This window comes from Myotis daubentonii, chromosome 18 (genome assembly GCF_963259705.1).
Source record: "Myotis daubentonii chromosome 18, mMyoDau2.1, whole genome shotgun sequence".
Lineage (NCBI taxonomy): Eukaryota > Metazoa > Chordata > Mammalia > Chiroptera > Vespertilionidae > Myotis > Myotis daubentonii.
The window spans coordinates 18,337,859-18,358,418 of record NC_081857.1 but is presented as its reverse complement, the minus strand read 5'-3'; the positions used below and the strand labels follow the sequence as shown (position 1 = coordinate 18,358,418).

The 20,560-nt window shown below is 37.3% G+C and overlaps 1 protein-coding gene across 3 annotated transcripts in view; it reads right to left on the bottom strand.

Annotated features, from left to right (window-relative positions):
- Nucleotides 1–20,560, bottom strand: part of TRMT1L (tRNA methyltransferase 1 like) — a 22,574-nt gene extending 2,014 nt beyond the window's left edge. Inside the window, exons 1-12 of one of the 3 annotated variants that reach the window (XM_059675589.1) lie at nt 20,542–20,560; nt 16,502–16,612; nt 14,958–15,071; nt 14,276–14,340; nt 12,368–12,497; nt 10,647–10,770; nt 9,781–9,860; nt 6,322–6,571; nt 5,712–5,924; nt 4,254–4,444; nt 2,745–2,823; nt 388–554 (exon numbers count right to left, since the gene is read on the bottom strand). In XM_059675589.1, the coding sequence (XP_059531572.1) occupies nt 388–554; nt 2,745–2,823; nt 4,254–4,444; nt 5,712–5,924; nt 6,322–6,571; nt 9,781–9,860; nt 10,647–10,770; nt 12,368–12,497; nt 14,276–14,332 (1,291 nt within the window). In that variant the 5' untranslated portion in view covers nt 14,333–14,340; nt 14,958–15,071; nt 16,502–16,612; nt 20,542–20,560. Of the gene's footprint in view, nt 1–387; nt 555–2,744; nt 2,824–4,253; nt 4,445–5,711; nt 5,925–6,321; nt 6,572–9,780; nt 9,861–10,646; nt 10,771–12,367; nt 12,498–14,275; nt 14,341–14,957; nt 15,072–16,501; nt 16,613–20,093; nt 20,512–20,541 lie in introns of those variants that run through there. The other 2 variants (XM_059675587.1, XM_059675588.1) reach the window with 2 other exon arrangements.

The following is a 20,560-nucleotide window of genomic DNA, read 5'->3' as shown; positions in this document are numbered from 1 at the left end:
AGAAAATAGAAAAAAACTGTAGTTTTAATGAGTGACAAGTGTATATCTTAGTTTCTGTGTCTCAATGGCTACACCTCTCAGAATTCCCTAGGGTTTCTCTTTTTAGAAAGCAGATAAGTGTAATAAAATCACAATAGACAGTACTTTTAATGTACTAAAATTTAAAAATACATACTTTTATCTTAATAAAATCACTATTCCAGGTTCTGAATATAAACCTGAAGAAAACTATGCAATTAAAAATAAAAATTACGCAGGTTATCAGATTCAGAGGGGATTTAAAAGCATACTACTTATACTGCTTTTGATTATAACATCAAAGGAAGTTTAAAAAGATAGAGTATTTTGGTAATTTGTAAGCTAGTAAACTAGTGTTAAATTGGTTACCTTGCTTGGTGAGATTTGAAGGTGAATGAACTGAAAACTGACTTTGAGGAGTACACTCTGACTCAAAGATTAATGTCTTTATTAGGGGCTGAATGTCATCTAAACCATGGTGAAGAGATTCAAATAGCATTCTTTTGAGAAATCCAGTATTGAAGAGGGAGCTTGACCTAAAAGAAACAAAAAATCCCAAGAATATAATATAGAGAATTGGGTTTGAGAGAAATGTTTATTATCTTAAATAATAAGATATATAATTAATTATATGATTGATTAAATACTTAAATTAAAAAGAATTTATGATTTAACTTAAAATTGTTTATTTTCTATTTCTCCATTCCTTTTTATCATGTTAGTTCTCCAAACTAGTGTTAGTCAAGGAAATTTCATTCACAGTTAAATCAGTCCTCATAATGTGTATAACCCTGTGTTACATATAGGTGTGGAATATACACCAAAGTATAAAATAAAATGTTAAGCCTATAAATCTAGACAGGGATGTAATATAATGCAGAAGTTTTAATGCATATTCCTGTAACAGTAAATACATGCATAAAATCTCTAGAACAAAGTATATCCTTAATGAATGGTAGCTATTATTACCAGGGTTGGCAAATACATGTGGAAAGCTATATGATTTTAAGTGTTAAATGAGCGATCAATGTAAGATTTACTAAAAAGGAATTTAGAAGTAATTTGGGTTGAAGCATTAAGGAGAGACTTCAAAGAAGTGGGGAAAGAGGAAGAGATTCTGTATGAGAGTAAAGATAGGACTATGGCTTTGAGTGAGGAAACCATAAGGCATGGGAACTCAGTCCTGGGAGTGAGACAACCCAAGTTCTTGCCCTGCCTGAGCTGCCAAATTTTGGAGGTCAGTTTTAGCCAGCACTTAAAAGCACTTTGTTGTAATTTTCTCATCTGTAAAATGAAGGACTTGGGCTAGATCTTCCTTCTGGATCCAGGGACTTGGGCTAGATCTTCCTTCTGGATCCAGCAGCTGTTAATTCGTTTCCCCAGTTCTGAGGTCAGTGAGTAGGATCAACATGTATCAGATGACATAGGAAAGAGAGTACCAGAACGTAAGACTAGCTAGATCATTCTTAATCTAAGGGTATTAACATAGGATAAAGATGGGGTGGTGAACACACAATACAACACACAGATGATATATAACTGGAGGCCCGGTGCATGGATTTGTGCACCAGTGGGGTCCCTAGGCCTGGCCTGCGGGATTGGGCTGAAACCAGCTCTTCGACACCCCCTGAGGGGTCCCAGATTGCGAGAGGATGCAGGCCAGGCTGAGGGACCCCACCGGTGCACGATCGGGCCGGGGAGGGACACGGGAGGTTGGCCAGCCAGGGAAGGACTGTGGGAGAGCTTCTGAGCGTGTCTGGCCCATCTCGCTCAGTCCCGATCAGCCAGACCTCAGCAGCAAGCTAACCTCCCAGTCAGAGCGTCTGCCCCTGGTGGTCAGTGCACGTCATAGCAACTGGTCGACCGGTCAACTGTCTGCGCCCTGGTGGTCAATGCATGTCATAGCAAGCGGTTGAACAGCCTTAGCTTATCATAAGCTTATTAGGCCTTGGTTGAACTGCCGACCGGCCGACCGGACACTTAGCATATTAGGCTTTTATTATGTAGGATTGTACACCTGAAACCTATATAATTTATTAACCAATGTCTCCAATAAATTAAATAAAAAGTAAAAAATAACAAAAAAGTTAACTAGACATGAAAAAAGATTTAAAAATGGGCATCAGCACAAACATTTACCATTTGTGTTAATGTTTAAGTTTAGTAGGTGGCTAAACCTTGACCCTGTAAATTAATGAGGTAGATATCTGCAATGATTCTTGTCACAATGTTGTTAGGAATTTCTGTGTACAAAAGCATACATACATTAAAAATTTGCAATTGCGTCCCATCTAAACAACTTTACCCAAAACAAAAGGCATTTACTTGCATTTTCCCTTTTTAAATTAAATTCCTCAAAGACTTTTTATATTAGTTGGCTCTTCTTTAAAAAGTTACTGTGATCACTTTTTAACCACACCCTAGAGTTCTATAATTATCAAATAAAAATAAAAAAGCCCAATTCTTACTATTCAGAAATGCATTATAGTTTGCAGAACAGCCAGGCTTCTCTTTAGCACTGTCACAAACTTGGGGGAATAATGTTATAGAAAAATCTGAAAACAGAAAACACTTCAGGTTCATAGGGGGAGAAGTCACAATTATTTGCTTAGACTTTAAAAGATTCAGTCAAAATTTGCTTGTCTTTTGCCTCACATCAAAAGTCAACAAACAAAATCAATATATAAATCAATTCTGAATATATTATCATGCTTGGGCACACATACCATAGAGGTCCAAGTTCTATTGCTGTCTTTCCAGGCATGCTTCCATGACAGTTACAGGGCAGCTGTCTATACGGGTTTTCTGTGAAAAGATTAAAAGAAATCAAAGCAGAAATGACAGATACATAGTAGTAATTGTTATACTCATAATAATTTGCAGCTACTATATACTGAGAATCTACTATGTGCCAGATATTGTGCTAAGTATTTTTATAAAATCTCAATTATACAGATCAGAGGATTAAAGCTTAAAACAGATGATAGAAATCCATGTCAAACAGAGATCTTTTAGTTAGTACATGAAATTAAATAGGAGAAGGTCTTATAAAGTCCACAAGATATCTGTATTTTAAAATCAGTGATTGGGGTAAAATTTACATGCAATAAAATGTATACATTTTATGTGGAAATATTAATGAACTTTGACAAATATATATATATATATATACATATATATATATATCCATATAACTGCTATCCCATCAAAATAAAGACATTTCTCATATTAACTCTTCTGCAATTGGGAAGAAAATAATTACCCTGTTCCCTAGACCTGATTCATAATCAGCCCCAAAATGTAAGCTAGAAGAATCTAATTCAATGTAAAGAGCAATAAGGCCCGATAGAATCACAAGGAAATTGGGGAGGTAGTTTCCAAGATGGGGCAATATTCTAGTATGAACTTTTCCAGTTCACTTAAGGTCCAGAATAGTCATTTTAAATCAGACTCTCTGCAACAGATTTCGCCCAGACTGTTCCTAGGTGGATCATGCACTTGCTTGAAATGGTTGGATCTGATCAGTCAGTCTTAGAGATATCCAGAATCCAAGGCTGTGGTGGTAGGGATAATGGTCTTTAGCTTCTCGCTATCTGATATCAATGTTATTCAGTGCAATTAAATGGCATAATACACAGTGTGAGATCTTATTTTAGATTTACTTAAAGGCTCTGTCACTGTTTTTCCTAGGGCAACTGTTTCTATATCCTGGAAAAGCAAAAATAGAAACACCTTTATAAGGGCAAAAGCCAAATTATTTTCCTTGGTTCCCAGGCCTGGCATATAGTAGAGTCTCAGTAAATATTTATTGAATGAATTTTGTAACTGATGGCTTTTATATTCAGCCAGAAACAGAGAGGTTATCCTAACTTATGTTCCTAAAATTAGTGACAGTGGAAACTAAGTTATTTCTAGATGTTTCAATAGAGAAGGGCAGAGCTGGAGAGTGTAAATTGTATAGCACCAGTAAATAAACTCACACAAATGCCTTTTCTGTTGAAGAAAGGAAGTCCAGGATAGGAAATAAAGTTAGCACTGTCATCTTTAAAACCAAAGGACAATATGTATAATTAGGGATGTGATAAAGGCTTATTTATTGGAGGCTTATACATAAATTAGACATAATTTATTGTGTCAATTAGGGGGGAAAGGAAAAATAGGTAATACTTTCAACAATAAAGATTTTAAAAAAAATAAATTAGACACAGTATACAGTCAAAAGAAACTTGAATTACCTTCTACCATATTACCATCCTTCTGAAAAATTCTCTCTTCACACCACTGACAATGTATCAGATACTGTATCTTCTTGGCTGTTTCATCTGCAGAAGTAGGCCCCCTCAAAACTCTCACAACGACCAAGACAAAATGTTCCAGAGCCACTGCAAATAGTACTTCTATGCCTTTGTTACATCGAGCTGCAGCTCTGGGAAAAAAAAAAAATTTAAGTTATTTTGGGTGCTTATCATTTTTCTTTGACATTATATTTACAATACTAATCTGGACAGTAAACTATGGGTAGGTGAAGGGAAAATAAGAAAAATTCAAGTCTTAGCAGCATACTTTTAAAAGATAATTTCTATAACTCTTACACAAAATGAAACACAGGAAATAAAGGATGCTTGCCGGAGTCTTCAGTAACTAGACATTTTCCTTTATGACAGCCTCTCAATAGGACTACAGGCTCTGGTTTCCAATGTCACTTTCTTTGTTGTCATCACCACCACCTTTCTGCCTTTTTACCTGTTTTTTTCTATAAAAGCTTCTTTCAAACAATGTTTACGGAATACTAACTATATGCAGGGTAGTAAGCCAGCTGCTAAATATTCAGGGAAAAGTGAATAGGCAGTCCTTGCTACTATTAATTTTACACACTTCTGGATTAAATTCTACTTGATGCAGTATTTATGTACTTAGTTTTCTCTCTGCAGTTACACACTAAACTTGGCTCATATATATTAATTTGAATTTGTTAGTGTAAACATTTTTAAGTAGGTCATGGGCATGTATAAACTGAACATCAGAGTTTTCAATTAATTAGGAATAACACAACATCTATTTATGCTGAGGTAGAAATTTCAATCTAAATGCTGTGAAATTAGTTTTGAGGCCAGTAAGTGAGCTGGCTGATTATCCATTATATATACTTGCAATGTCCATTTATATAGCATAAGAGATTCTGAACAAGAGAGGTGCTCAAAAAAATATTCCTTCAAATGTTTAGAAATATAGATGAGAAAGAGAGCTTTTTTTGTAGGCAAGGTTATTCTGCAGAATCAGGTTATAAGCCATCATTTTGCAAATTATTTGTTTAAATAAAGATTAGATGAACATAAAACAATGTTTCTCAATCTAAAAACAATCTTTGCCTTCCCTTTTCATTATGCTATCCTCTCATCTACCCTACATTGTTGAAATAACTGACTTAAAATTAACTTTCATTTTTATCTTTCTTACTACATTAATTGCTTTCATAATACTTTCAATTGGAGAGTGTACTGACTATTTTAAGCACAAGCTTTCAAATCAAATTTTAAAAGATACAACATAAGATCACAAAACCAAGGAAGATTATAGGTATGAAATACAGAATTTGCATTTTGTGCATATTTATAAAATGAGAGAAGCACGTCTTGAATCTGTTTTTAACATATGCCCAAACATTAGGTGTTACACTGTTGGCAATTCTGTACCTTGCCACTGCCGCTACAACAATTCTGGCTGCGAGTTCCTTGTAATATTCAGTTCGGACAATGTTACAGCCATAGTGTCGCCGGGCAACATGTTGTGCCTTGGCATATAAAGAACTGATATCTGTAGAAGTCACTGATACTATGCCAAGGTTTCTTATATTTCTGAATGCAGAATCTAGATAGTTCACGGATGTTCCAAAAGGGTCTAGGTGTCTAAAATCAGAAAGAATATAGACATATTTAAAATCATACTGGTAATAAAAATTATATGATTGTCATTATTTCTAACAATAAAATTCCATGTGTTCATAAGTACTTTACAAATCTATTTTAAATACATAATTCTGTTTTAAAAGTAGTAACATTGACCTTATGCTATGTTAGGTAAATAAAAATAAGTCAGGATTAAAGGAAAATTGTCATGCCCAGGCATTTTATTTCAGGTGCTGGAAAATGTTCTTATTGCATTCCTTAGGCCAATGCTAAAACCAAAACTGTATTTACTGAAATAAACAAAAAGCAACAAAAAACTGTCTTAACTTTTATCCCCCCCCCCCCCCCCAAATTCCAGACCAGTTTAGAAAGTGACACAGCAAATTTTTTCACTTACATGAAATCAAAAGATCTCAAATGCATCAGTACATTGGCATCCATTTTGGTCACCTTAATATTACCAAGCTTTCCCTCTCCTTCTTCAAGAATGTCATCTCCCTCTTCTTTTTCCTTACTGTCCACCACCACTTTCAATTTGTTTAAATGGCAGTTTTCCTGAATCAAGGTCACAGAGTTTTCATTCAAGTCATTAATGGTAACCTTGACTGCATTTCCAAGATGTTTTGCCCATTGTAATCCCATTATCCCTTAGGAGAAATGGGAAAGAAAATATGTTTTTAAATTGTAACAAAAAAAAAGTTGTATAACAATAATATAGAATATAATTCTATAAATAAATTGTTTCAAAATCTTAGTATTTTCATAAGTAATTCTTTTTCTACTTTCTCACTACAAAGCCTCTGAAGAAAAGTTATCAGACAAAAAAAGTTTTACAGATTTCATTAGTATTTCTTAAAAAACTTTTCTATGATCCCAGTTCAAATAAAATATCTAATTAGGAACAAAAACACACATGAAAGATTAACTCTCACTGGAAAAGTAATTATGTAGTAAAGGAAACTAATTACTTATAAAGCTAGTATGAAGGTTAAAAGACAAAGGTAGTAAAAATAACTAGGATTATAATAATTAGTTAAGGGATATATATGATGAAAATGTAAAATGTGAGATCAAAAACAAAAAGTGGATTGGGGGACAGTAATAATGTTGCATTTTATAATGGGATCAAACTTAAGTTGCTATTAACTTAAAACAGGTTGTTACAGATAAAGCTTTATGGTAACCACAAAGCAAAAACTTATAGTAAATACACGAAAGATAAAGAAAAAGGAATATAAACATGCTACTAAGCAAAGTCATCAAACCACAAAGGAAGAGAACAAAAGATGATGAAAGGAACAAAGAGGAACTACAAAAACAACTGGAAAACAACAAAATGGCAATAACCAATGCCTATCAATAATTATTTTATGAGGCCAGCAATACCCCCATACCAAAATCAGGTACAGTATGCCACAAGAAAAGAAAATTACAGGCCAATATTCCTGATGAACATATTGCAAAAGTTCTCAACAAAATATTAGCCAACTAAATTCAACAATACATTAAAAGGATCAAACACCATGATCAAGTGGGATTTATTCCAGTGACACAAGGCTGGTTCAACATCCAAAATCCAGGCAACATGATTCACATTAACAGATGAAGGATAAAAATCATGAGTATGTTAATAGATGCAGAAAAGGCATCTGACAAAATTCAACATTGATTTATGATAAAATTCTCAAAAAAGCAAGGATAAAGGGAATGTACCTCAAAGGCCATGTATAAGCCCACAGTTAACATCATGCTTATGGTGTAAAGTTGAAAGTTTTTCCCCTAAGATCAGGAACAAGACAAGGATTGCCACTCAAGTAATTATCTCAGACACATACACAATAGGTATATAGATTGATGATTAGGAGACATATTAACTGAAATAAAGTCTTTGTCTGGATTCTGATTTGATTAAAAAAAAATGAGATAGTTGGGCATATCTAAACATTTAAAGAATTCTTAATTTTTTAAGGTGTGATAAAGGTATGGCTGTATTTTTTAAAAGTCCTTATCTTTTACAGATCTAACAAATGTTTATAGATGAAATGATTTATGATTTGTTTCAAAATGGGATGGAGGATGGGGACATGAGGTCTGAGATAAGTGCATGGGATAGTTACAAGACTGAGTGTGAGTTGATAATTTGTGAAGTAAGTGATGGATACAAAGGAATTCATTTATTATATCCTCCAATTTTTTATATATTAGAAATTTTTCCACAATAAAAAATTTTTACCTTGGATCTTCAATTTTTTATTATTTTTTACGAGGGGCCCAGTGCACGAAATTCGTGCACTGGGTGTGTGTGTGGGGGGGGGGGAGTGTCCCTCAGCCCAGCCTGCCCCCTCTCACATACTGGGAGCCCTCAGGCGTTGACCCCCATCACCCTCCAATCGTAGGATCAGCCCCTTGCCCAGGCCTGACACCTCTGACAGAGACGTCAGGCCTGGGCAGGGGACCCTCAATTCCCCCCATCACTGGTTCTGCCCCCAGCCCAGGCCTGATGCCTCTGGCCCAGGCATCAGGCCTGGGCAGGGGACCCCCAGACCCTCCAATTGCTGGCTCTGCCCCTTGCCCAGGCCTGATGCCTCGGCCAGAGGTGTAGACCCCCATCACCCTCTGATCACCTGATCGGCCCCTTGCCCAGGCCTGACGCCTCCGCCAGAGGTGTCAGGCTTGGACAGGGGACCCCCATCTCCTCCCGATCACTGGCTCTGGCCCCCGCCCAGGCCTGAGGCCTCTGGCCCAGGAATCATGCCTGGGCAGGGGACCCCCATCTCCCTCTGATCTCTTGCTCCACCCCCCGCCCAAGCCTGAAGCCTCTGACCCAGGCTTCAGGCCTGGGCAAGGGGACCATCATATCCCCCCAATCCCCGGCTCAGCCCCCAGCCCAGGCCTGATGCCTCGGCCAGAGGAGTTGACCCTCATCACCCTCCGATCACCAATCACCGGATCGGCCCCTTGACCAGGCCTGAGGCCTCCGGCAGAGGTGTCAGGCCTGGGCAGGGGACCCCCAGCTCCCTGCGGTTGCAGGCTCCGCCCCTGCCCAGGCCTAAGGCCTCTGGCTGAGGCATCCGGCCCGGGCAGCGGGGACCCGCAGCTGCAGCGGCCCCGCGATCGTGGGCTCCGCTTTAGGCCCAGGCAAGGGACCCCTAGCTCCCGGGACTGCCAGCTTTGACCGTGTCCAGCTCCCATCGCTGGCTCCACCCCTACTTCCTGCTATCACTGGCCAGGGTGGCAAAGGCGCCTGATTCTCCGATCATGGGAGAATCCGCCTTTGCCCTGCCCCCCAGCTCTTAGCTCCCCCCTGGGTTTCCGATCACTGTCAGTGGCAGGGGGCTTCTTCCTGCTTTCCCTTTCGCCTCCCTGCATTGTGCCTACATATGCAAATTAACCGCCATCTTGTTGGCAGTTAACTGCCAATCTTAGTTGGCAGTTAACTGCCAATCATAGTTGGCAGTTAATTTGCATATAGCCCTGATTAGCCAATGAAAAGGGTATCGTCGTACGCCAATTACCATTTTTCTCTTTTATTAGTATAGATTTTATTATCATTTTTTAATCTTTACCCGAGGATATTTTTCCATTGATTTTTAAAGAGAGTGAAAGAGAGAGGGAAAGACAGTTATATCGATGTGACAGAGACCAGGGCTCAGGCCGAGGTGGAGCCTGTAATCAAAGTGAGATACGTGCCATCGCCCGGAATCAAACCTGGGACCCTTCGGTCCACACGCGGACACTCACTGCTAGGGCAATCTTCAATTTTTTATATCAAAATATTCTATGATAATCACATTTTCTAAGAAAAGATAGTGTACAAGTCTAATTAGCTGGATTCCAAAACAGCTTCATTACTGACCAGTGGCTCCAAAGGCATCCAGACATTCCAAAGGTTTCCGCTCCTCAGCCAGAGCAGCCAAAGTGCAGAATATTAGCTGCCTAAAAGAAAGTACAATAATCTGAATGACTTTACTCTACCATGGCTTCACCATTATAGCTTTTATTTTATTTAATAACAGTGTTGGCATTCCTATTTGGAAAAAAACAAAGGCCTAATAGCATATTTCCTACTTAACAGTATGAGAACTAGAAGCTTGTGAAATTAAACTATGAATCAATTGGGTTCTATTAGCAAACATTCACTATGAAAAAATGATTTTATAAGCAAATTTTATAAATAAAAGTTTTATAAACAAAATTTTCCCACAAAAGCATTGTTCATTAATTCTATAAAGTTAGGTCTACTTTACTCTGGGAGAAAGAAATTGGTCTGGCAAAAAAAAGAAAAAAGAGAAATAATCATTCTGAGAAATGCTAAGATAGATGATTTTCATTCTGTACCTAGTTTTAAATTTCAACACATTAGACCAGCGATTTTCAACTGTTTTCATCTCATGGCACACATATATTATTCATTAAAATTCTGTAGGCAACCAAAAAGTATCTTGCTGATCGGACAAAAATAAAAGTGTCATTTTGATTCATTCACACTGGATGGCTATTATTGTGAAGGCTGTTGTTATTTTTTTATTTGACAATCTAAGGGAAAAGAGGTCAGTGTCCCTGACTAAATAGGTACTGCATGTTTTTAAAATTCTTGTGGCACATCAGTGTGCTTCTTGCGGCATACTAGATGAAAATCGCTGCACTGGAACATAAAGATTAAGAGAGGGTATATTTGTAATGATTTGAAACATCCCATACCCTTTTCATAATTTAGCTTACCGATTTAGTTTCATTTTGGGATTAAAATAGGAATCTGTTTTCTGTGGTACAGAATAATTAGGACAAACTTGTACATCTGTGTCTACCTCTTTCAAAATTTCAGTAGGTGGTTTAGCAGCAGAAGCTAAGATAAAAAAGATTTCAAGTTAAATACAAAATATTATTAAATATCTAAAACAATATACACTTAAAAAGTAACTTTCCTTTATAATAATGTGTTAATGTAATTAGTTGTGTTAAAAACTGATCTACTCAGCACTGTCTCTGGAAAAAAGTATTTACTGAATTAAAATTTATCAATTCAAAATTTTAACTGCCTACTCTATCAATAATGATACCTAGTTAAGAGCAATCAACCTAAAAACAAACAAAAAAAAGCAAAAGAAAGAACAATCAACCTAAGATAGCATTGAATCCTAAAATACCTTTATTCATCAAATACTATATACATTTACATGGGTTAGCTGCTAAAGATGTTATTGTGGGATAATTGTTAGAAAAGTGGTATCTTTATATGATTACATTCATTAGCCAGCATGAGAAAGAATCATTGTATTTCCTGAACATGCTAGATTTCAGAACACTTTCTCATAATTATGATTTAAATCACAAATTACATTAAAACAGATATAAAGTAAAGGAAAAAATTCCTACATTTGCTATACATTTGAATAATTTAGCTATAAACCCAAATGAAAAGCTGATGTATTTAAGTATGTTTTGCATATTTAAGAAATGAGACACATATAATATGTGTGGGGGAAAATATCAGACTATATTTGGATTTCTTGATTATATTACAATCAGAATGTTAACTAAATAGCAACCATACCTCTCTTTTTACAACGCCAAGTAACAGCACCCTCTCCCAGCGTTGTTAGACATCTTCTCTACCCACCAAAGTGGCATCAGGTACCTCACAAGGTCAGCCTTTCTCAAACCAGAGTCAGTGAGAAAATTAAGCGCTACGGAAAATTATTTTAGTGGCTTTTTTCAGTTCTTAAAAGAATGGTACATAATACCATTCTAGATGTATAGACATTACTTCTTTACATACAGTGGATGCCTTAGGACAGTGGTCGGCAAACTCATTAGTCAACAGAGCCAAATATCAACAGTACAACGATTGAAATTTCTTTTGAGAGCCAAATTTTTTAAACTTAAACTATATAGGTAGGTACTTTGTTATTAACTTAATTAGGGTCCTCCTAAGGCTTAGGAAGAGCCACACTCAAGGGGCCAAAGAGCCGAATGTGGCTCACGAGCCGCAGTTTGCCGACCACGGCCTAAGGACAATGAGGGCTTAATTCTTGAGAAAGGCTGCCTCAGTAATAACTACTAATAACTTGATACCACTCAGGATAATAAGCGGTGGTTATGTCATTTTACATACTTTTTCTAGTGTGTTTTGATAAGTATAAAACAATTACTGGTGCAGGAACCATCATTAGTAATACAGTCCTATAATCTTTCATTAAGATACCTGTATTTACTTGAGCATCGGTTGCTTTTTCTACCCACTTGTGAAATATATGGTAACTGAGGACAGAAAAACATTGTTGGGAGGCTCACAGAAAAAGGAAATCTGAAGTAAGGGTGTAGTAGTCAGCTCAGTGACTTAGTTAAGTCACTATCATTATCTCATCGATGTCTAAAAAGAATAATTAGACCATTGTTTAAGGATTTACTTACTAACATGTTAATAAGATTGCTCAACTTACCAGCAATATACCTGGATTTAGTCTCTCCTTTATTCACATGGCGCCTAACATGTCCTAGCATGTCAGTCCTTCTGGTGATTGTTGCTGAACAAATGATACAATGATAATGGGCGCCCATTTTACTGGATATCTAGCAAACAGAGTATTTAATTTAATACATAAATAAGTTACTAAGACAATGAAATAGAACTTGATTCAAGGTTGTAAATTTACGTATGCGTCTTGGGTTTAATGGTATAGAAGCCAGTATTAATTTTGCCATGCGACATATACTTTTTAATTTAATTTTACAATAGGCTACAACTTTAATTTCTAAGATTTTCCCATTCATTCTAATCAACAAATAACTGTATCCTCTTTTCTATAAGCAGCACTTACAGATGGTATAATATTAGTAGCAGTGTGCTGGTAGATGTTTAACTGTCTCACCAGGAAAATAAAGTTCTGATTCGTAGAGTTTTCAGCTTTCTGTAGTATAAATACTCTACAATATCAAGAAAATATATTCTTTAATTTCAAGCTACAATTGTGACAAATTTCAAGTTACCAATGTGACATCACTGAACATGTATTTGGGAAAAGACAGCATTGCCACCATGTAGATATTATATAAATAACTGTAAGAGCATAGATAATAGAAACATGCAGTAAAATAATTAGGAAGTAGTGAGCTTTGAGTATTCATCACCTTTGTTTTTAATATAACTTATTCACTTTTAAGTTCATATAATTTAATATTTTTACATATGTTTTTATTGACTTCAGAGAGGAAGGGAGAGGGAGAGATAGAAACATCAATGATGAGAGAGAATCATTAATCAGCTGCCTCCTGCACGTCCTCTACTGGGGATCGTGCCCTTAACCAGAATCGAGCCCTAGACCCTTCAGCCTGCAGGCTGATGCTCTATCCACTGAGCCAAACTGCCTAGAGCTAATTTAATTTTAATGATGACCACATTTAGTAACCAGCTTTCAAGATTTCTGAAAATTAATGAAACATCTATTTTTCCAAGTAAAAAATTCTCACTTTATAATTTCTCACATAGCTGAGGGCCAAAAAACTACTCCAATGGCACTCCTACTTTTGCTGTGTCTACCTCCTATTTACTTGGAATCATATAGCAAGTCGAGAATATTCAAGAACATTGCAAAAGATTCCTATGGTACTGTGGTTATCATATTCAAAATATCTTGGATAAGGTTCATGGACAAGCATTGTCCTGACTACTGCTTAAGAAACGATTTTTTGTAATACTTTCAACAATAAGAATAATAAAAAAAAAACAACAACAAAAAGAAATGTTATTTTTTCTCTAGCACTTTACTCTTTTTAGTGATCCAAAAGAAAAATGAATAATAATAATAAGCTAATATGTATTCAGGATAGAATCACCAAAAATACTTTATAATTTTTATTCCCCAAAGGTCAAATCTATTCTAAAAATGAACATATGTACTTTTTAAAAAAGTTATCAAAGATTTCAGGAAGTTTCTTATTCTGTCCTTTGGCAGATTAATGGAAGCACACAGGGAGGATGATAAGAATGAATCAACGCATTTATTAAATCACAGAAACTGAAGGCTCTTTTTCTATAATCAAGATTTATTTTAAAAGAAAAAAATTACTTTCTATTTAATTCTCCATTCTAAAATTAGTAAATAATTTTCCTTTTGAACACAAGATAGCAATATATCAGACTGAAATTAAAACTATAAAAATTTCAATACAGCAACTCTTTTTTTCATGCATTTTATATTTTTCCCAATATGATGATCTGAAAACATTCAGATACAAAATCTTAAAGTTAACCTCATTGCTGAATATAAACATTTTAGCATTAAAGCAAGTAAAAACTGCACATTCTTTAAAGAGGGCTAAATTTCAAAATAAATCTAACATCTGATTACCTGTTCTCCAATAATATTCGGTTTCACTGGTCGACAAGGTAAGTGGCAGATGCACATTCTGTAACCTAGAATGAAGGATGGACAACCGTCATACCACGGTTCATTAAATATTCAATTTTCACAAAATTATTGGCAAATTTTATAAGAATAACAGATTATTTTTGTATTTGTAATATCATTTATTAATTTACTTAATGAGATAGCCTTAGTTTGCTTGTTATATATGGTACAGTATAAAAACAAATATGGGTGATCCGAGTGCGAATTCTGATTCTGCCAAGACTCTCTATGTTATCTTGGATTAGCCACTTAGCTTCCTTAGAACTGAATTCTGTCATCTATTCTCTGCCACTTGACTCTTTCTCAGGCTTCATCTTCTCTGCCTTATGCTAATTTGCGCTACACAGACTCTTCATTTATGACGCTGTCCAAAATGCGGATCCCCCAGGGCCATGGAAGGATGCTTAATAAATGTTTGCCAAACAAAACTACTTGTGTTACATATTGCTATTGCCTAGAGAGCAACATGATCTTTTACTAATAAACACATTAAAAGAAGGGTTTGAATCCCTCAAATTTTTAAACTTAAAACATTTGATTACATTCACTATAAAATTCCCAAACTGGTATCAAATCTTGAATTTCATTTACATCACTTTTCAGTAAGCACAAAAATACTAACCTTCAAATTCAACTGACACTTTCCAATGTAAATTTTGAAGGTGCCGACGAAGCTTATGGCTATTACAAGCTCTAAATTTTTCCTTAGGACATAATGGACAAGCCTGTTTATTTCCTGATAAAGAAAAAAGAACCGATAAGGCACAGAATATACTACCAATTAATGCTTCAATTCAGTTACAAAAAAAGTAACCGAGGACCCCAGTCCCACCCCACTTCTTACATAATGTCTTTCTTAACTTCAGTAAGACATCACCCTTGTCTCAGCGGGTAGTTAACAAAAATTGTTTTAGCACAGGGTGATTTTTACCCTAAAACTCCCCTCTCTGTGACTAGCTGCTATCCTTACTGCTACTGAGAACAAAACGGATGAAGAACGATAATCTATATATCCTTCCGGCCAAAGTGCCTGGCAGAGTCACTCTGTACTTTGCCCAGAGGAAAAGGCAGAGGCTGTCACCCTCCCAGAGGGCCAGGAGCTGGGTAGAGAGAATAAGTAGCTGCTGTGGCATTCTTCTACTCTGGCAGCAACAAAAACAGTTAACATGTGGAGTTAGAAAAATGGAAGAAGAAACTCAAAGTAGTAGGAGGAATTTAATATGATTGGTATTCTGAGACTGGAGGCCATGATTAGAAGCACTGTATCCTACTATTGAATTTGTGAGGTCTTCCTTCTTTATTAGTATGTCCTTGAAAAGATTTTGGATCATCAAAATAAAAGCCTTATTAAATTAGAAATGTATCTCAAATAAAAACATTGATAGTGTACCAAAGAATTAAAACCTGAATTAAAGTTCAGACTTAAAGCAATAAAAATATACAGAAACAATCAATAACCCACTTAATAAATTTTAATCCAACAAATACCTTTCACGTATAGCACACTGCAAGTATAGACACTATTTTTTTTAATACTGGGCCTACTTCAAAAAACCATGAGGTGATCTTAAGGATGGAATCCAAGCACTAAGGATGGCAAGTCAGAAAGAGAGGAGCTTAGGGCATTGACAGTACCGTGGACTCTTGTACCAGCCCTAGATTGCTTATCTTGGTACTTATTTTACATGAGAGAAGATAAGCCTCCATATTTTTTAAGGCAATGTTTTTTTTCAAGGCAATGTTTTTTTGTTACTCCTAGCCAAATGCAATAGAAATACACATAGAATACACATACCTTCATGCACTGGTAGGATCCCTAGCAGCTGCCAGCTGCCAGCTGCTGGCCGGGTACTCCCTCCCTTTCCCTGGCTTGCCCCGCCCCCTGGTTGAACTCCCAGAGGAACTTCTGATCCAGGGGACAATTTGCATACTATGCTTTTATTATATAGGATTATATAGGACGAGACTGTAATTTCCCTGAGTTGTGAAGTAACTCATTCCACAGAACCTTTGCATAGAGATGACTATCAGTTTCCTGCATAAAAATATTTACTACTCCTCTAGTTCAACAGAATATACAAGTCTATTTCTAGCAAATTTTTCATGCTAGATAACAAACCATTAGAAAGTAAGAAAACACACACACAGAGACAAACATGGAAATACCTGCATCAAGATGATCTGAGTTCAATGAACTAGCAGAGTCAAAATCCCCTTCAGTTACAAAAGCTAACTTCTCTAGATCAGCAAGCTGCCTCTGAATTGAGATGTGTCTCTCTGAAAGAAAATTTAAAAATTAGAAAATTAAGCTTTAACAATCTATATTCCCGTTCCATTATTAATTAATTACTTCACCTAGAGTTTGACAATTTTATTTCCTATAGCATAATGCCCTAATACCTAGATGGAGAATACTGCTGGGACTCAGTTTATAAATGACAAGTGTGCCTCAGAATGCAAACAGGATAAAACTACATTTATGCAACCTGACAGCTTTAAAATTTACTTAATTATTCAATATAATTCTTTAAAAATGTTTCTATTCTGTACAAAACACTGAAGAAACTTAAGCCATGTTTCCTATCTTCAAAGAACTTTCAATCAGGTAGGAGAGATTAACTGCTAACTATAACACAAGGCAGAATGAAAGAATACTTGGGGTGAATATAATGTGGACATACTGAGTAAGGGGCAATTAATTCCAACAAGAGCCTCTGAGAAGGTCTTTACTGAAGAAGCGCATTAAGGTATGAACAGAATTCAGTAAGATTTGGTGGCTGGCCTTATAAACTTAAGTAATCTCATGAACAAAGGAATGTGGTATAAAAAATACAGCCACTTCTATCCCACACCTGGCTAGATGGAGTCGGTAGAAAAACATGCAGCCTCAATGTAGTACAGATAATAAAAGGCATAAATTCTATGCAAGTTGGTTTGACCTTTTTTCTTTAGGCAATGCTAAGTCTTTGCAGGTTTTTGAGAAAATGAATATGATTTGACTGTGTTTCAGGATGGTATCTCTGGCTATAGTACCAATAATTGAAGTGAGAAACAGATAGGTACAGGAGACTAGAAGGTAAAACCAAAGAAAAAAAAAAAGAAGCAAAGAAATTGGGATGTGGGTGTAAAGTAAGACTGAAGAGTAAATTCAAGAATGAATCTAAGATTTCAAGTTTACATGGTTGAGAATAATGGTACCATTAACCAATAAAGGAAGAAGAAAATACTTTTGGCAGAAAGGAAGAGGAAAGGAAAAAAGGCAATTTAGTTCTTGACATAGTGTGTTTGATATACTACTGGTATTCATGTGGTCAAGTCCAGTAGGCAGTTTTGCTTTCGGAGTTCAGGAGGGATTCTGAATGGATATAAATAATAAAGTCATATGTTAGGTGAAACTATGAACACGAGGAAGAAAGCCTAAGGAAAAAAGAGAAGAAAAAAGTCAAAACCCAGGCCCAGAAACACATTTTCAGGTTTCTCAAATATTACACATCCTTCAAATTACATACTTCTAAATTCTGAAAGAGAACCATTACAAAGTGGGGGCCTGAATATACAAGACTACGAGGTGATAACTTTTAGGGACAGATTCCCAATCAGATCGGAGATGATGGGATAAGCCATAGGCTCTCTAACAGTCATTATATAATTAGGTTATACAATTTAGAACCATCAGCCTTTTAAATTTTATTCTTGACACTGCTACTGTTCTGCCTAATTCCTCTCTGAGCTTCACTCCCAGCTCCTCTGTCTAATTCGTGGCCTTATCTGTCTTCCCCCATCAATAAGCAGTAAGAAGGCAGGGGCTAGGTCTTATTCATCTTTGTTATGGCTAAGTGCCTAGAGCAGTAACTTGCACACAGCAGGCACTGACGTTTGTGAAATAACTTTTAAACATCACTAATCTTTTTGGATGCAGCAGGACATTCTATAATTTTGGAATTTAATACAGTATTATCAGCCATTCCTTCTCAAATTTATTAAAATACAAATTTTTTACCTTACTTTTAAATGAGAAAAATTTGTTATCATAAAGGCTTTTGGCTTCCATGGTTCAAAGGTCTGTATATATGAAACAAGATATAGATATAGATATCTATGTAAAAATGTGCTTTTTGAAATCATCCTAACTACTAAATAGTACAAAATAAAAGGAAGGGGCCTGGTAAGTTAGGAGAGAAAATGGAAAATCCTGTGGTCCACTACTGAAGAAAACTCCCAAAGACCTGTCTAAATAAAGATTCATGCCAAAACCGGTTTGGCTCAGGGGATGGAGCGACGGCCTGCGGACTGGAGGGTCCCGGGTTCGATTCCGGTCAGGGGCATGTGCCTGGGTTGCGGGCACATCCCCATTGGGGGATGTGCGGGAGGCGGCTGATCGATGTTTCTCTCCCATCGATGTTTCTGGCTCTCTGTCTCTCTCCCTTCCTCTCTGTAAAAAAAAAATCAATAAAATATATTAAAAAAAAAAAAAGATTCATGATATGCCTTATACCTCTGAAATCACTTTGTGGTTCAAGACAGTAGATATCAGGCAATCTGCATTTAAATCTACTCAACCTTTCTGGAACACACTAATAATCCAGAAGTCAAGAGAAAAACCCCTTATTAAATCAGGTGCTAGGAGGTTTTGTTTACAACTTCTTCTGTTACTTCTTCCTCAATTTTCAGTTCTATTTCAGAGGTGCCATCTTCATCTTGTCTATGTAAGACATCTAAGGACTAACCATCAGTAGATAATTTTTAAAATGCGATTAATATATATTTCGAATGCATTTCCAATTTCTCAGTTGTTACGTATGTGTCCCAGGTTTCTCAAAGATTGCATTCTTTGAATTACATACTTGTAAACTTTAAAACACATGAATAAATCTTCCCAAAGTGCTTAACATATTCTTGATGAGGAGTTAGAGAAAGCATGCATTCCCTAAAGCTGCTACACCACACCCGTGAGGGAGACTACTCAGCGAACCCCCTCTACCTTCTACCCTCTACCATTGTACAACTGGCCTTATTTTGCAACCACCTAGCTCTGACCTGAAGATGAGGAGGGCCTACCTTTGTCCTCTATGGCTCAATAAATCACCACTTAGAAAACATGCAAGCACATTCAGAAGCACTAACAATAATATGGGCTATACTTTTCAACAGTTGACTTCTGACCTAATGAAATACACAACTCCATTGGTATTTATGTCCGAGGGAAGACATAAATCCATAATTTAGTAGACTATTCACCCACTCGTCACCCTCAAATTCTTTCTGGAAGCAAACTGCTGTAAAAATGAAATGAGAAAAACTCATATTTTGTGTGTGTATGTCCGGACATAAAACCTAGTTGAGAGCAATGGTTTCTAAATCTTGACAGCTAGGATCTGCTACAGTAAACACCGGTTGCCTCGGTTACTATGTTACATTTCCAAAGGACCCCGTGACGGAAGCTTCAGAGAAACTACCAGATCAGGTGGAACTTCCTATTTTTGCACCAGAAAAAGACCCCCTTTAACGAAGAAGCCCTCAAGCTCAATTTGCAGCACCCCTGGCCCCCACATAACCTTCATCGCAATGTCCTCGAGGCTGGTGGACATGCCTTCTCCATTCGGTGCCCGTGTGCCGCGCAGCGCGGGTCCCTCCTCCTTCCCCATCGCCCTACCCCTTCCTTTCCCATGAAAGCCACCCCAGTGAAGAAGGGCCTCCCCAGCAAGACGCACTTTCTCGCTTCTCCTGCAGCAGAAAGACCTGGGCCTCCTGCACTTACTGCTTTCAGCTTCGTCAGGGGCAGAGGCTGGGGACGGGGACAGGGCCGGGGCCGGGGCCGGAGCCAGGGCAGGGGCTGGGGCTGGAGTCGGAGCCGAGTCCGGGGCCGGAGCTGGGACCCGAGCCGAGTCCGGGGCCGAGGTCGGGACCTGGGCTGGAGCCACCTCCTCCTCCTCCTCCGCCATATTCTCCATAGTTACCGCCTCCGTGCGAGGCCCGCGCGGGGAGCAGGAGTGAGCTCACGGCGGGGTCAGAAAACCGGCTGGAATGCCCCGAGGGCTGGATCCGAGGAGTGGGAAAGCTAGTGGGGAGGGCGGGCTGCGTGCAATAGACAAAAGAGGGAGAACCAGTGAGCAGCGCCTGTCAGCAGAAGAATTAAAAGCCAGAGGCAGCGATTCACGGTTCTATCCGCTTCCCTTTCCCCGAGGCGTTACGACGCCACCACTCACTGCGCAGAAGCGACCTGGG